Consider the following 18,170-nt stretch of genomic DNA (forward strand, 5'->3'; position numbering starts at 1 on the left):
CAGCTTTACTGAGTCCTCTTTAGGCACTTGGGGACATGAAGGAAACCAGCTTGATTTCACACTGCATATACATGCCATCCCTCCCGATTTAGGCATAAACTACTGATTTTTCAATGATAAAATAGTGCTTTTTTTTTTTACTGTCTCCGGCCTAAAATAATTATAACCCCAATGCAGTCCTTTGGGAAAATTGCATTCTCCCAATTTCTGGTGTGAAATCTCCCTCTCAGGGGCTTCACAATATTGGCATGTCCGAGTCATGGTGTTCGGAGTCCACTCACTTTTATTAGTCCAAAAGAGATATAGGGGATCCTGCTCCCCTACGCCAGCAGGCAAGTCGCTCCTGTGTAGAGCTAAGAGTAACTGGGAACCTAAAATAACTGAATTTATAATAAAGCTACCTGGACATCCCCAACTAGGAGGCTCACACCTGGTCTGTGCCTGAACTACCATCCATCTTCTCTTTGGTTACTTCGCCTTGTCGAATAAAATGCTAAATATGTTTGGGCTTTCTCCTACTTTTATAAATCATCGTGGACCACCTCGCTTACGTAAACCGTTCTAACGCTGTTCTGTCCAGCAGCTACACGACAGTCTCCTCGTATTCTGAAATTATTTGCAGTCTGGTCCCTTAATCGAATTGTGTGTCATAGCTTGTAAACGTAGTCTTCTTTCTATAGCAATGGCATAGGCGCGGTCAGCAGTCTTCTGTCAAACGTGTATTTTTTTTTCTAGGCCCGCCGAAGGTGCGGCTTAAGCCTTTTGTTGTCAAATCCCTCTTCTATGTCTTTGCCCCACGCTCCTCCGCCGCTGCATCGCATGAATATTGAAGTCGGTGTGTCTGTTCCTGCTGACATGCCTCTGTTTATTGACCGTCACAGGATAGACTTATCGCAAACCGTTTCTCAGTTGCTAGAGGCGAATCCCCGCCTGCAGGTAGGTTCATGGGTTGGCGAATCTGTTAGCGGTACAAAAACGGTAAGCGCTGTAGCGGCTTCACGTGGATTTGTGGAAGATGTTGAAACTATTACTATAGTCAGGAATTGACATTCATTTTTTAGTACAAACTGGAGCTGCTCTCTGCACGGTATTGACATGCAGTGGCATGAACTAAATGTATAGTTGGTACGGTTCGTCATTTCGCTCTAGCCTGCTACAGAATGACTAGTCTTCCCCTGCTCCACAAGGTGAGTGGTTTGCACTGCTGACTGCATGCGCTGCGTATTTTGTAGCTAGTTCCTGCGAACCCCACCAGCAGGCATGCACCAGCTCCTTGCCTTGCATATTGAGATGCTGCACGTTTTACCCTCCTCTGCAGCTATCACCTCGCCGTCCCTCTTCCTCGTCCCAGTACTCATTGATGGCAACTTTTGATTTTCATTACGGGGCAGAAATTCCCATACCTATCCCCATGTCAAAACAACCAATTCAATATATTTTTTGTAGCAAGAATTGGAAATGAGCCATAGGATTTAAAGGCAGATCTAGACATATAACATTTAATTTCGTTAAGTCCTTTCTGCACTTGCACGTTCTGAATACTCACAAGGCATAGTAGGTAGGTTCGTCCCTCTCCCTCTTCCCACTCTGCTCTTAAATATTGTGTTGTAATGTATTTCCCTCCCTCCCTCCTTTCCCTGTGGGTGCCTTGAAACAGCATATTCTTATTAAATAAGTGCCTAACAAGCAAACAATAAATAAATAAAATAAACAACCAATAAATGCAACCAACATTAAAAACCTATTTAGAACAACCAATACACAACTATAATAAAAATACAATCAGATGCAGCAATGCTATGTCAAAAGAATCCTCTTTCTAATCATTTCATCTAAGGCATCCAGGAGACCACTCCGGGGGGTTAGTGCCCGGTACAAATATCCTTTAACATTAACATCCTTAATAAATCAAGCTGCATCAGACACACATTTGACATAGTTCCTATACATAAAAAGAGCTATAGCATCCATGCCTGTCCATATTTTATCCTCAATGAAATTAGGTCTTAGCCACTGTTTCCTTAGCTTAGTCAGAAACGTACAGTTCATTAAAAAAGTGCTTCAGATCTTCAACACAACACAAACCACACGATCAAACCTTCCCCAGACCAAGCCATGGCGCCCTTGTTCTAAGTGGTCACATGCTTAAACTATCCATTAAAATATATCTATGACGCTCAGCGGTCTTAATGTTTGTTATAGCGGGGGCCGGCCTGCATCGTTTTGGGCGTGGAAAACTAATATTTCAACTAGAGCAGTTTCTTCCTTTTTTTTCTCCAATGAGCTAAATTCCAACTCTACTGCTCTTTCTTTAAGAAGAAGCCTGCACTGGGTATGCGTTAGATGAACCAGTGCCATTGCGTTCCCCAGCCCCCAGTGTTTCATTAGACTAATCCCACTGTTTTACCAGCGCTTATGACCTTTACTTACATTACGCAGAGAGTCTCCCATTGCGTTAGTAATATTTGGATTTATCGGGGTATTTAACTGGGCATTCGGGAAGAATTCTAAAAATCTCTGTTTGTTGGGCTTGGAGTGTTAAACAATCCCCCGTTCATTTCACATAACATCCCCCGGAGCACTGGTGGGAGGGAGACCTGTGATCCTCTGAAGGCCAGAATTTAGCAGGATTTCCAAACACCAACAGGCGGATGCCCCCCAGACCTCTGTGCCATAAAGGACAGCCACGTTAAATTTTGACCCCATCACCAGGACACACTTATCCAAACGTTTCCCCCCAAATTGGGGATAATAATGGAGAAGCCCTCTTAAACCCAGAGCCGTGTGCTTGGCCACCGCATTTATATGACTTCACCAGTCTCCTGTTTTGGAGAAACTCAGATTCAGATACTTATATTCGTCCACCATGTCAATTATTAATTTGTTCAGGACCCATTTGAAATTTGACTTTCCTTTACCGAAGACAAGTATTCTTGTTTTAAGAAGATTCAATTTAAGGCCTTTTTCCAAGAAATAATTATAGGAGTACTCTAAACTCTTCTGTAACCCAACAGGCGTTTAATCCATAAGCACTGTATCATCAGCGTACAGTAGTGCGCTGAATTTATTACCATTTAACAATGAGTGATTAGACTGTGTCTGGCATTATGCAGATTAAAATCACAGAGAAATAGAATAAAAGCGGGGCAAGTGGGCAACCTTGCTTCACCCCTACTTTTGTCTTTAAGTCTCCTGAGTACTTATAATTATTAGCACACCTAAACGTGGCTGAGGTGTCCTCATAAAGCAGTAGAATTAATTGGAGGAGCCTGGGTGGGACCACAATCCTCCCTAGTTTTGCCCACAACAGTTTACGGATTATGTTCTCAAAGGCCTTAGTTGGGTACAGAAAAGCCACAAAGAGGCGATTCTTCCTCCTTCTTGTGTACTTCTCCACAATCATATTTAATAAAAAAACATCGATCGATGGTGAAGCCCTTGCGGAAGCTGCTTATATGTCTGGAAGTATAGAGTTATTCGTTGCCCACCCTTCCAATCGCGATGCCAAACACCCAGCAAAGATCTTATTAGAGGCATATAGTAAGGCAATTGGGCGGTAACAATGGGGATCAGACGTGTTGCCTTTTTTAAACTGAGGGATTTTTCTACTTGTTTTCTATGAAATTGGGTTTGAGGGTGCAAGTGATTAAATTAAAAACCTGCTGGAGGACTGTCGTCCACCAGTCCACTGCTATACTATAGGCTTCAGGTCTCTAACTGCCTGGGCCTGCTGCTTTACCCTTCTTAAGGCTTCTTACTTGTACTACAATTTCTTCTTGCGTGGATAGTGCCTCATTATAATCCTTAATTCCAGATTGAGAGCCTGCTTGCAATCGAGCCTCTAGATCAAAAAAGATCTCTTTTAAATGTGAGATCCAACATGCCCTGCATCACCCTCAGGACCTTCTTCAAAGGCTTTTGCAACCATCTTCCAACATGTTTTAGGATTGTTTTCTCTTACTGTCCTATCCTAATGGTATGATATGATAAGTTATTTATAACGTGCTTAATACCCAGAGGTTTCTAAGCGCTGACCCGGGGATCGAACCTGTGTGGCTGTGTCCTCTTGCTTCCAAAGCGAGCATGTTGCCGCTGAGCTATCCTCCCGAGAAATGGTCCCATTGTGCCTCTATAAATTGGCTCTTTTTAAATTTCAGTAGACTTCTATAGGATTTTTTTGAAGGGAGTGAAGATGACCTGGCGGGGTTCCAGTTCCCAGGGAGGTCAGATTGAGTGTCCTTTTTGCCTGTCTACATTCGTTATCATACCAAGGTGCATTTGCTCTAGTGGGACCCAAGTTATTACCTGTATCACCTGAGACATGAGGAACAATATTATAAATGTGGTCCTGCACAAGCACAAAAAGGTTCACCACCTCGGAGTGAGACTGCAACTCTAAGAGCTTATTACGTAACTCAAGGGTCATCCCATCTTGGAGCAGGGCTAGCATCTCAATATTCTCAATCCTTTGCATTGGATACGACTGAGTCTGGTTATGTCCAGATGCCACCTTAGCAGCAGTGGATTATGATCACTCTCTGAGCGATCTTGAGTCTAAAGCCACTTGGCTTTATGAAAAGAAAAACGGCTAAGCAGGCAGTAGTCAGTTAAGGTTTTCCTCTGTCCAGCCTTGAAGGTGCGATTTGGGAGCATACCCCTCAAACATCTGTCGTTCAGCTCCACAAAGAGGTATTTGACCATAAACGTGTCCATTAAATGGCACATCGCTGGATGAGCCCAACTTTACCTCTTTGGAATTCCATATAATTCTTCTACCCTAATCTTGTCTTGTGGGATTCCCATATTCTGGCCTAGCTTTGCATTAAAATCGCTGATTAATAATATATCATCTTCCTCGACATTTAGCTGGCCCTTGGGGTTGAAAAATTCCTTGTTAAACTTACTAGTCTGCATGGGTTTAGGGGGGGACATAGATATTTATCACTGTGAGTTTTTGGTCCAACAGGAACTTGCATTTGGAGAGTGACACTGCTAGAAAGACTGAGTTGGAGGACCATTCATGAGCTGTAAGGCTTAGTCACTAAAACCCTTCGACCATTTTCCCGTCACGAGCGCACTGCTTTTACCAAGACGATATTAAAGCTGGGGAAGCAATCTTTCATATATCGCTCATCAGACAACCATGTCTCCTGTAAACAGATCACATCATGCAGGTTAAGCCATTTGATACATTCAGCATCCATTAACTTTATTTTTTATGCCAGCGATGTTCCAGGTTACAATTCTTAAAAACGATCCATGAGCAGCCCCCCTGTAGCACATGTGAAATGTTACCCATTAAGCTAATGTTTAACAGTATTTGGGGAAATACAGGAGGCACGTTGGTAAACGCTTTCTTTTGCATGCCTAGAGATAGCACAACAAGGACGCCTGCCCATCTCACTAGAACTTTACGATGCGATAATGCTCCGTCTATCCATGGGAGGTAAAATAATTTAATGCGCAGAAATGCTACACATAATGAGGCGCTAAACGGTCATTGCTAGTTTCTAGCCACAGATCGTGTAAGGGGCAAATATTAAAGCTTACATCCGGAGACGATACTGTACATCTTGATATGAGAGCCTCTTCACAATTAAGCATTGCCTAATATACCTTTCTCCAGAGATGATCCTACTGCTTGACTTCGGGGGGCACCTGTTCCTGTTCACTGCTGTTGGCTTCAGTCGCGTGTTACTGGAGCTGCAGACGTGGAGTCCTGCTGGTACTCCTGCAGAGCTTGGGTGCCAGTTGAAGAGGCTGCAGGTGCAGCTGACCCAGATGTGCTGGGGCAAGCCTTGCTGTTGAATCATCGACCGAGGACAGGAGTGGGGCTGGAGGTTATATGAATGATTGGCAACTTTGTTTTGCTGACCTACACTTTTGCAGAATTGTTTTAACTGATTGTCTTTTTTTGTTTTTTTTCCCTCACTTTTTTAGTGCAAAATGCAGGGCCTTACCCTAACCTACCATCTGCATTTTATGGCAAAAACAATTGTTAAAAAGAATTTGGTGAAAGTGTAAGTCTGCGAAAGTAGGGAATACCGGGCTGGACCATGGCAGATTGGTCTCAGTGGTTTCCTTGGTCTGGTGATTAACCGGCCAGGAACTGGCGCCAGTAGGAGGGGTTGGGCTTTTAGCCTGCATGGGAGGTGGCATTGAAGGCCTCTATTGTCATGTTCTCCTTTAGAGCGGCAGTGTCCGCGTGGGTAAGATGGTCTGGTCTGATATGGTGATCAACCCCCAATTGGTGCACTGTGCCGCCCATCTTACGTTCGGCAGAGGCTGCAGTACAGCATAGGCCTGAGCCTGTCAAATATTTAAGGACACATAGTGCTGAGGTGGAAGAATGACTGCCTTAAAGAGAAAGGAGAAGTGGAAAAATAGGGAAGAGGCAGATGGGCTGTCTTCCATGGAAACTCAGCCCCAAAAGAGTAAGAAATGGTCTGGGCCCATAAAGAGGGCAATAAGAAGAGTAAGGACCTTTCTAAGAAAGAAGTCCAGCTAATTGTGAAGCCGGCTCTTCATGAGCAGAAGCAGTCCAGAAGAAGACGGAGGGATCCCTCTTCTACATCATCTTCCAGCACAAGTTCCTCCTCCTGCTCTTCTTCCTCTTCATCAGAAGAGGATCTTGACCCTAGAGGGAAGTAGTTGGACAGAGAGGAGGTTGCCAAGATACTTCTGCAAGTATCGGAATCCATGGGATTTTTTTTAACCAATATCTCCAGGCCCTTTCTCAGAACCTTGGATTCGCCTGTATAAGCATTTTCCTAAAATCGACCCCTCCCACCCCCCTGATTTCAGATATCAGGCACAGGGTTTTGAATGAGTGGAAGGTTTTATCTCTAAGCTTTATCCTCTCAAGGGCGAGACGTCTATGCCTGAATCAGTGAAGGTGGACTCTATTCTTTCCAGTTTAGTGGGAATGTCTCAGTGGCAGCGGATGAGACGTCCGTCTGGGACACTGTGGACAATAAAAAGGATTTGGCTCTCAGAAGGCTTATGCAGGTGCTTTCTTGGTCCTTTGAGCCAATATGTACGGTTCCTACACAGCCAAAATGGTACTCAATGGGTTCTAAAACCTTCAGGCTATTGAGTAAGGTAGTGAGTGTGCCCTTATTCTTGGAAAAAGGCAAAAACGAGTGGAATGACTTTCAGACATTTCATGTGATAGGGTTTGAGGAGCAGCGATGGAGTTGGCCATTTCCGGGCAAAGGTATGTGTTAGGAAAGATTTCATTTATGTGCAATTTTCCCTCTATTTATAGACCCCCCCAAACCTTTTGCTTGTGTGACTATCCTAACTTGACTTTTTCCAGTGGAGCCCAGCCTTCAGCTGAACTCCCCTGGGCGTTTACTCACTTGCTATGGGGAAACTGACACATCCTTCAGACTGTCAGTATTGGGAAACAATGTTTCCCTTAGTCTTTAACTATGTTGCTATTTCTTGGTAACTTTTTAACAGTGCACAATGTACCTTCCAGTACTGTGTGCTGGGGTCCCTTTTTGTTTTATGGCCCTAGACGCCCTCGAAGGATTTTTTATTGATTATACGAGTAGGCCTGGGACGAGCTGGTGGCAGCAGTTACTTTTCATAATGTTTTACTTCTTTTTACTGAGTTAAACTGCGTTTACGGCAAGGCCGTGGCCAGGTCCGAAAATGGACGGGCCACAAAGTCTTTTGTTCTGTCCCATGGCCATTTTGTCCCTTGCCTTCATCCAGGTCGAGTAACCTAGGTTTTCCTTATTTGGGCATGCAGCCACCCGCAAAAAACCTTCTGCCTGTCAGGTATGTGTGCCAAGGAAGAGGGCTGGGACTGTCTAGTCCCAATCCACACTACTGCTGCCAGTATGTCTGGAGTGCCTGAATAACTGAGATCACTATGGGCCGTGATTGGTCCACGTCTAGGATGCCTGCAAAAAAGAAGATCTTCTATTGGAAGTCCTTGATTTTGGCGCAAAGCTTATCTCGGATACGAGAAGGGGCTCTGCAGCCATTCCAAGTCCATCACCTGTGCTGTCACCGAACTACAGAAGGAGCCAAGTCTCCTACACAAAGAAATGGACTTATGAAACCGCTGGAGACGCTTTGGAAGGTTTTGGCACCCTTTGTCTTCTGCTGTCCCGTCGGACCCCTGCTTTCTTCTTTGTTCAAGAAAGCCTGCCAAGGCGCTTTGCCCCTTTGGAGTAGTGGGAACAACTCGTCTCGGCGCCCGCTGCTTCCCCACCAAGCGAGTCCCTTCGGAAGTGTTCCTGGGCCATCAAGCAAACTGTCCAGCTCTACCTCAGGGTAACCCGCTGCACCGCCGCCGTCTCGAGTGCAGACCAGAGGCTTGGGACATTGCTTGCTTGTGGTCCCATGCATTCTCCCACCAAGTTTTGCAAGCCTGGCTCTTCTGGGTCCCGAATTATGAGAAAGCGTAATGCTGCCCGCATCCACGATTCCTGTGTCACTACCTGGTGGTGACGGGCACTACAGATCCCCTGCTGTTCTGCTCTCCTGTCCCAGAAGCCAGCTACATCAGAATTTTCTTCATACCACCTTCGGAAGCTGAGAAAAGGCAACTGTCCCGTCACGGACAATCGTTCTCCACCGCAACTGCTGAGAGCCGGTGCAACGTGAAACTGCAGGACTCGAACCTACTAGCAACCTCAACTAAACTGGCAAAGTTTGTTCTGGATTGTCCCGATGGTCGGTGAGTACTTGCATAACTTACCGGTGGCGCCCTGGCACAGCCGAGTGTTTTTATGCGCGATTATCCCTTAAAGGTACTCGAAATTGGCTGTGTTAGCCTGCGCTCCTTAGCTATTCTCACCACTTGAATACTGCCTTGGCGCCAAGGGCAGGGCCTACTTGAATTGTGGGAACTTATTCTTAATTGCCTCAAGCCCCTTCCTGACTTGCTACAGCCCTACAAAGAAGACCCGCCTTTTGTTTCATCTGCACGATTGTGTGTTTTATGCACAACTGTACTGTTGAGCACAAGGCTGCCCTCTTCTTAGGGTCAAACTCCAGTTAGGCAACGAACTCTGAAGGATTACCTATTGCCATTTGTATGATAAACTTAACCCTTTCTTTGCAGGTTGTGGTTGTAGGTTCTAAATAAATCGCACTAGGAAATGTAATGTGTGTGTATATACTGTATAGATAAAGGATTGTGTGATATCTGTTTTTCTCATTGCTAAAGTTACTTTTTTCTATTTGGTCTGGCCGACAATAAATGTATAGATATTTTTCATATAGACTTGTCTAAGAGTAATTTGTGGTTTGTTGCTGTGTGTGCTCATTGTGGGCTTCCGATCACTCTCGCCCCTCCTGAGACTTAGTCTTGACCGCCTGCCAAATTACCTAGATTGGTCTGGCTTGTCTAGAAGGTTTCCCAGCTTCACTAAACCGAGGGTGACCTCCTAAACCTCTGCCCATCACGTCAGAGTTTAGAAATCCATTTTAAAAGTATGTTTACATAAGAGACTTTGCACAGATGGGCCCCAGTGAGCGATTGCACTGAAATATTCCTTTGAGGTTAGTAAAGTGTTTGAAGACACACTGGAGGAAAAGTTCCACAAGTTTCAAAGGCAGATACGCATGATGACAGGCTCCAGAAGGAGAAGAGGACCACAGGAGCTCAATAACCTCTGGATACCCCAAACCTGAGAGCAGGGATGTACCCAGACAGAACCAGGACAGTACAGAAGATCATAGATGGGCCTCGCTTCAACAAGGTTAAGGGAAGGTTTCTGCAGGACATTCAGAAGTTCTGACCACCACTGTTACCTTGTGGGGGGCATGTTTGCCTGTGACGTTTGGGCCATCAGGATGGTCAAGTGGGGGTTCAGGATGGCTTTCTCTCAGACTCTAGGATTACGCGGGACACTGTGGACACCATCACCACGCTCAGCAGCAAGAGGAGGGCATTGTACCAGAGCAGCCGGTAGCATCTGAAGAAGAGGGCCATAAAGCGGGTACCTGCCGACGAAGAAAGGCTGGGTTATTACTAAATCTTTGTGGTACCCAAGGACAAAAGCAAGTTCCATCTGATCATGGTTTTACAGGGTGTGAACAAGTTTATTCACAAGGCACCATTCAAGATGGTGGCTCTCCAGAAAGTCCTGCCATTCATAAGGGGATTGACTTACATCCATAGACTTACAGGCTGCTTATTGCCAAGTGATGATGTTCAGCAGAAATTCCTCTGGCTTACAGTTAAGGCGATGAACTTTAATTTCAGGGTTTTTGCCTTTTTGTCTCAGGTCAGCGCTAAGGGTCTTTACCAAACTCTTGGCTCGTCTAGTGTTCCTGCTACACTTGGAGGGTATATGGTTGTTATCCTATCTAGACAACTGGCTTGTCGTTTCGGAAGCCAGGACGGTTAAGTAAGTTCAGTTGCTGAATGTGACCCTGAGGGAAGGTATGTGTTGATCCATGGCACCCTCCGCGATAGGGAGATAGTCTTACTTAACATATACGGTCCAAATATTGATGACCCTGACTTCTTTTCTACACTATTTGAAAAAATGGCAAGCAACCCCACGGCCTACCTGATATGTGGCGGGGACTTCAACACCATTTTAGATGTACACTTAGACCGCACTTCATCTCAGCCAAGAGCACAATCCAAATCAGCACAACAGATACTCATTCACATGGCTGACTTAAATCTGAGGGACGCGTAAAGAGCACTAAATGTCACTAAAAGGGAATACACATATTACTCCACAGTGCATGATTTGCACTCCAGAATAGACCTATGGTTGGTTGCCAATGAAGCATTGAGCTGGGTAACAGGTGCCAATATTTACCCCAGAACATATTCTGACCATTCGCCAATACAGCTAACATTACAAATCCCTGAAATCACAGTGAACAGACCACCATGGAAATTTAAAGCAGCGGCCCTTCAAGACCTGGTCTACAAAACGACAATGGCCCAGCAAATACAGGAATACTTAGACATCAATGAGGGCTCCGTATCCAGTCAGGCAACACTATGGCAAGCATTTGAGGTTTGTGTATGAGGCAATGTCCACTGAATTCGGAGTCCTCAAGGATATCCGTAACAATCTGGCGCGCCTAAAAACACAAATTACCACCTTACACTCCCAGTACGCTCATTCCCCATCATCACAGCTGTGTTTGGAGATTAAAATTAAACTGGACGAATATAAAGAAGCGGCGGATCGTGAGATCCGTTACTTCGACAAACCGGCAGCAGCACGTCGATATGGGGAGAGTGAGTGCCTGGGAAGGCTACTGGCCAGAACGGTGCAGGCTGAAAGGGGCTTGACAACTATACCATGCATAAAATTGTCAGATGGTACGGAGAATACAAATGTTAAGGAAGCATTTTACGATTACTATAAACAACTGTACTCCCCTCAATGCAACACCACTGAAGAAGAGATAGACCAATACCTCTCACAAATACCAGCGACACTACTTGCTGGCGACACTAGGGAAGCCCTTGAAACCCCGATCACTGAGGCCGAAATTGCAGAAGCAATAAAAATGCTTCCTAATGGGAAGGCCCCGGGCACAGATGATCTTGGGGCGGAATTTTATTAAGAATTCAGTCAACTTTTAGTACCCAGATTGTACGCAGTATGGATGGAAGCCTAAGTCAAAGGGGAGCTACCCAAAACTACCAGGGAGGCGGTCATCACGTTATTGCTCAAGCAAGGGAAATCCCCGGAAGAATGCGGCTCTTATAGGCTGCTATCACTAATAAACACGGATGCTAAGATCTTTGCAAAGATTCTTGCAACCCGTTTAACCCCTTATACCCTACATGGTTCATGAGGACCAAGCTGGATTTGTTGTAGGTAGATCCACAGCCACGAACATTAGACAGTGCCACAAAATCCTGGCGACAATACCCGCAGAAACTCGGGCGATAGCGGTTTCCCTTGACATGCAAAAAGCATTTGATACAGTGTACTGGCCCTTCCTGTTCAGGGTACTACAGAATTACGGATTCGGCCCCAACATCATCAACTGGATTCGAATATTATACAGACACCTGTTAGGAAAGATTTCTTAATTGTGGGTAATTTTCCTTCCATGTGGCAACCCCTAAACTTTTTGCTGTTGTTTTCACCATGATCTAGACTTTGCCAGAAAAGTGCAGCCTTCTGCCGCACTCCTCTGGGCTTTCGCTCCATTCTTACGGGGAAACTGACATGCCCTTAAGACAGTCAGTACCGGGAAACGTTGTTTTCCGTAGTTCTTTTATCATGTTGCAGCTTTCGCACAACATGGCACAAGAGGGCACTGTAAGCTAAGTTACAGCTCTCTTGGGTCTCTAGTCTTCTACAGGCCCTAGACACTCTCTTTGGATTGTTAACGAACGGTGCAAGTGAATCACGGATGGGACTGGTGGCAGCGATCGTTTCTTTGTGTTTTGAGCTCCTTTTGGCTGGAAACACCACTACCATGTCGATCTCCTGAGTTCTCACGAACAAAGGGATACAGGAGCCAAGTATCCTGCAACTACGAGGCTGAACCGAGGAATCGCTGGTGACCCGCTGAAGGACTGCTTCTCTGCACTGCTGTCGCTTTGTGAAACCCTTTCTACCTCTGATCGAACGAGAAGGCCTGTACTGGTACTTCGACCCTTTAGAATAGTGGGAACAACTATTCTCTGCATCTTCACCATCTCCTGCACGTAAGCCTTCGGAAGTGTCTCTGGGCCATCCAGTGGACTGACCAGCCTACCCAGGAGTCTTGCTCTGTAACCGCCGTCAGGTTGCTGCTGTATTACGAGTCCTTGCCACTCTCACACAATTCGTACACTTGGCATTCCCAGGTCTGAAGTGAGCAGTGTACATTGGGCTGAAATAAACACGGCCGCTCCGTTGCCCTGCTGTGGTAACAAACTGTGTGGGTTCACTGCGTTTGGGACATCATCAACTCTAACTTCTGCTGCCCCGGAAGCTACACGACACCGAGACGTCCCCTGCTTGTATCTGAACCTGCCAGCACTGAAACTGATGCGGAGAAGCCTGGGTCAGCCTGCATCGGGGACTGGTGAGTAGCATCGCTAGGAACTGGTCGCCCTCCTGCAGTAGCCCATATCTTTTCCCTGCTGTGTCAAACAGCATGCCTTTCCATACTCGCGCTCTGCTTCTGCCCACAGTGGAGGCTGCGCTTGAGTCGCTGAGCTCTGTTCATCTTCATTTGTTCACCGAACTGAACTGCCCGATTCCCTCGAGGAGACTCCCCTTTGCCCGTTGGCACCCGCGTGTGCAGGTACTTTTGAGCACAAGGCTCCACTCTTCGTAGGGCTCGGACTTCCTTCTAGTTAGACCCAGTCCGCCTTCAGAGGCACCTAACTATTTTCGCACTGCCTGTTTTCCTCCCCATCTAGGTGGTCTGCACATTTCGTGCATCCAACTCGTTAGACTCGTTGGTAATTGTATATATATTGTATTTGATTGTGATGTGTTGGTTTACTTGAGTTTTATTGTGATTTCTCGCTACGGTCAATGTTACAAAGGCCTTGTAAGAAATGTGTCTATATTTTTAATATAACACCTGCTTGGAGTAATTTGTAAGTGTCCTTGCTTTGTGTGCTCATTGCGGGCTTTCAGTCACCCTCACCCCTCTTGAGACCTAGTCTTGACCGCCGCGATTGCTACCTTGATTGGTCTGGCTTGTCCAGATGTTACCCTGTTCCAAGAAACTAGGCTGGCCTTCTGAACCTCTGCCCCTCCAGGACAGAGTTCAGAAATCCATCTTAACAAATTGGTGTACAGCGGTGGGATACTACTGAAGGTATCCAGTGTTGCGCACGAGCGAAGGCATTTCAAGTTATTCCTACCAGGACACGTAGTGAATTGTCGTAGTATAACTTTTAAAAGGCCATAGTCCTATCTATCAGTATGGAAACATATACCTTGTTAACTTTGAATGCTTCTAAATCCGAAACATTGAAAAAGATGTGTGCGGAGAGAGGTGTCTCCTCTCAAGGCACCAAATTGGATATGATCCAAAGAATCGTGGCGTGGCAAGAAGCTCAGCTTGATGCTATAACTTCTGAGGACAGTGCGGGAGGAGGTGGGGCTGCTCTCACTGGTAGAACCAACGGTTCTGCCGCTGCACTGGTCCACCGCGACCACGAGGACAGGGAGGATGAGATGTCTAATGTTCCTCTGCCAGTGTTGATGGGGAGGCCATGCTTGAATTCAAGAAGCAAGAGCTGCTGTTTAGGCAGAAGGAGCTTGATTTCAGCATGGCCAGGCTAAAAATCGAACATGCAGAAAAACAGAAAGACCGGGATCGCCAGTTGGAACTGGCCAAGCTTCAGGTTGCAAATGGATCCAGGGGTCCTGGACATGGGTCTGGGGCCTCCTCTCATCCACGGTTTCCAAAAGATCTGCTCAGTGTGTATGAGGAAAAGAATGACATTATGGACTAGCTGAATACGTTTGAGTATGCATGTGAAGTTCAACAAGTTGACAATGCTGATAAGATTGCCTGGTTACTCAGCAGACTGCCCCATTCTGGCTGCAGTGCCATTATGGAAACGTCGAAGGCTGAGCGAGCGGATTTTGCAATGTTAAAGCAAACTCTCATTTTAAAGGTTGGAAAGACTCCTGCCCAATACTTACAACGATTCCGAGAGTAAAAGAAAAAAGAAGGTGGTACTTGGGTATCTTATGTAACCGAATCCTTAAAAAACTTGACTGGCTGGGTCGAAGGTTATAAGGTTTCTACCTTTGAAGGCATGATAAGTCTTGTCATGCTGGAACATATTTTTGCATCTTCTTCCCCGGAGCTTAAGGAGCATTTGGCCGATTCGAAGGAGATAGATCCTAAGAAGCTTGCCATTGCCGCAGATTTATGGGTGTCACATCGAGTGTCCCATAAGGACAAAACTCATCCTGGTAAGCAGAAGGAAGGGAAAAAGTCCAAAGATAAGGAGGGTGGGGAATCTGATAAATCTTCTTCTCAAAAGGGCCACAAAAAGAAAAATGAGGGTAAGGCACAAGAGAACTCACAGGGTAGTGGAGGTCAGCCTCCGAAACCGAACTCTGATTACAATAAGCCTCCCTATGTAAACAGACCCAATGGATCTTGTTTTGCTTGTGGAGCAACTGACCACGTGAAGGGGGATCACCGGTGTAAGGTTAAACCTTTGGGGGGTCCACTCCGCTAATCTGGCCTTCTCCTCCTATGAGGAAGAAGAGATTACAGGAGCATCCTTCTCCTCAGACTCCTTCCCCAGCGGGATAGAAGCTGAGGTAGTTTTAGTTTCCCTGGGTTCCTGGGAGCCTAAAGTCGCAGAGGCTTATGCTTGGATTCCAGATAATACCAAGCACTACTTTAAAGACAGTGTGCTGATCAATGGAGTAGCTACTCCAGCTCTTAGGGATAGTGGGTGCAGTCGAACTGTAGTGGATTCTACCTTGGTAGACTCAGAGGAAGTTGCCAGAGCTACTCTGATGCCCACTAAGTTGGCTGACGGCCCACCTCGCATGTTTCCAGTAATACCTGTAAATCTTACTTTAAATCAGGGGTGCACAAATGATTTTGACAGAGGGCCGAAAGTACCTTACATGAGGGCTATAGTGGGCCGAAAAGTAAAAGTGGGCGGGGCGGTAGGCGGGACATGTCAGGAGGCTTTTTCAACCACCAATTTGTATTAAACACATGGAAAAAGATATGTTTTTGAGGGGTAACGATTTTTATTGCATTTCAAACTTACATTTTGTACTACACATTTTCCATTGCTATCATTTATTTCGATTTAGTTATTGTATATCGTCTGTTTAATTAAATTATATATATTTTATTGACCCTTGATTGGACATTCCGTTATTTTGGACTGCTATAGTTTGCCGTTTGGGTTACCCAAGAGGAGTATGGCCTTCGTTGAGTCAGGTTTCCTCAAAAAAGCAAAGGATGTACATCTCCTAACTGTGCCTGTTTTAGCTTTATTATTGAGTTCACTCTTGGAGTGCAACACTATTCCCCATGGCTCCCATCCCCAACCAAACACTATGCCCCATGGCCCCCTCACCCCCAACCAAACACTATGCCCCATGGCTCCCATCCCCAACCAAACACTATGCCCCATGGGCCCCTCACCCCCAACCAAACACTATGCCCCATGGGCCCCTCACCCCCAACCAAACACTATGCCCCATGGCCCCCTCGCCCCCAACCAAACACTATGCCCCATGGCTCCCATCCCCAACCAAACACCATGCCCCATGGCTCCCATCCCCAACCAAACACTATGCCCCATGGGCCCCTCACCCCCAACCAAACACTATGCCCATGGGCCCCTAACCCCCAACCAAACACTATGCCCCATGGCTCCCACCCCCAAACACTATGCCCGTGGCCCCCTCACCCCCAACCAAACACTATGCCCCATGGACCCCTCACCCCCAACCAAACACTATGCCCCATGGGCCCCTCACCCCCAAACACTATGCCCCATGGCCCCTCACCCCAACCAAACACTATGCCCCAAACACACTCAAGCATGCACCCATACAGACCCGAACCCCCACCCCCCAACTCAGCACACACACACAAACATGCACCCATACAGACCCGAACCCCCCCAACCCCCCAAATCAGCACACAAAAACATTCAAATCAAAACATTCATGCACATCCGACACACATCCGACACCCCCCACCCCCGCATCTCAACATACACACAAAATACATTCAAATACAAACATTCACCCCCCCCACATCTCAACATACACACAAAATACATTCAAATACAAACATTCACACCCCCCACATCTCAAAATACACACAAAATACATTCAAATACAAATATTCACACCCCCCCACATCTCAACATACACACAAAATACATTCAAATACAAACATTCACACACATCCGACACACCCCCCCACCCCCGCATCTCAACATTCACTCAAAATACATTCAAACACAAACATTCACACACATCCGACACACCCCCGCACCCACGCATCTCAACATACACTCAAAATACATTCAAACACAAACATTCACACACATCCGACACACCCCCTTACCCCCGCATCTCAACATACACTCAAAATACATTCAAACACAAACATTCATACACATCCGACACACCCCCCCACCCCCGCATCTCAACATACACTCAAAATACATTCAAACACAAACATTCATACACATCCGACACACCCCCCCCACCCCCGCATCTCAACATACACTCAAAATACATTCAAACACAAACATTCACACACATCCGACACACCCCCGCATCTCAACATTCACTCAAAATACATTCAAACACAAACATTCACACACATCCGAAACACACCCCCCCACCCCCGCATCTCAACATACACTCAAAATACATTCAAACACAAACATTCACACACATCCGACACACCCCCCCACCCCCGCATCTCAACATACACTCAAAATACATTCAAACACAAACATTCACACACATCCGACGCCGCCCCCCGCATCTCAACATACACACACAAACATAAACCAAAACAAACCCGACACACAAACACAAACAGACCACTTACCGGAGACGTGCTGGAAGGCAGGTAAGCTGGAAGTCGCTGGAATCGTACTACGGCTGGCGTGGTCCAAGGCTGAAATACCTTCCGGCATCAAGCCTTATGGGCCACGCCAGCCGTAGTGCTGGCCCTCCATTGGTGCAGCACACACGCGTTACGTGGCTCGTAGGAGCGACGTGATGCGTGTGTGTGCTGAGCCAATAAGGGCCAGTGTTTTCACCGGCCCGGAAGACAACAAAGACTTTCCTAATGGAGGGCGGCCGAGGGCCGCCCTCCATTAGGAAAGTCTTTGTGCCTCGCGGGCCGGTCAAAAGGGCATGGCGGGCCGCAACTGGCCCGCGGGCCGTATGTTGTGCACCCATGCTTTAAATGGTACAGCAGTCAGGATTCCAGTGAGCATTCAGAGAAACGTCCCAGGAAAGGTCTTGTTAGGCAACGATCTCAGGGCTTTAGGGCTTGTAGGAGACACTGCCGACAGACCCTGCATACGGTCTCAAACACGGGCAGCATTGGCCAAGACCAATACGCCACCCCAGCCGAAGGGGAAACCCAAGGCGAAAGGAGTAAGAAAGTCAAGACGAGGGAAAGAGAACATTCCCCCGAACTCGCCTACCACTGCGGTGGAGGAAGTTGGTCAATCGCCCGGGCCTGACGAGGAG

General features: G+C 46.5%; 1 protein-coding gene across 1 annotated transcript in view; it reads left to right on the forward strand.

Annotated features, from left to right (window-relative positions):
- The first annotated feature begins 776 nt into the window (after positions 1-776).
- Positions 777-18,170, forward strand: part of NTAN1 (N-terminal asparagine amidase) — a 724,178-nt gene continuing 706,784 nt past the window's right edge. Inside the window, exon 1 of the mRNA XM_069647129.1 lies at positions 777-936. Within this exon, the coding sequence (XP_069503230.1) occupies positions 784-936 (153 nt within the window). The 5' untranslated portion in view covers positions 777-783. The remainder of the gene's footprint in view (positions 937-18,170) is intronic.

The sequence above is a fragment of the Ambystoma mexicanum genome, chromosome 2q (assembly GCF_040938575.1).
Source record: "Ambystoma mexicanum isolate Mex_15411 chromosome 2q, UKY_AmexF1_1, whole genome shotgun sequence".
NCBI lineage: Eukaryota > Metazoa > Chordata > Amphibia > Caudata > Ambystomatidae > Ambystoma > Ambystoma mexicanum.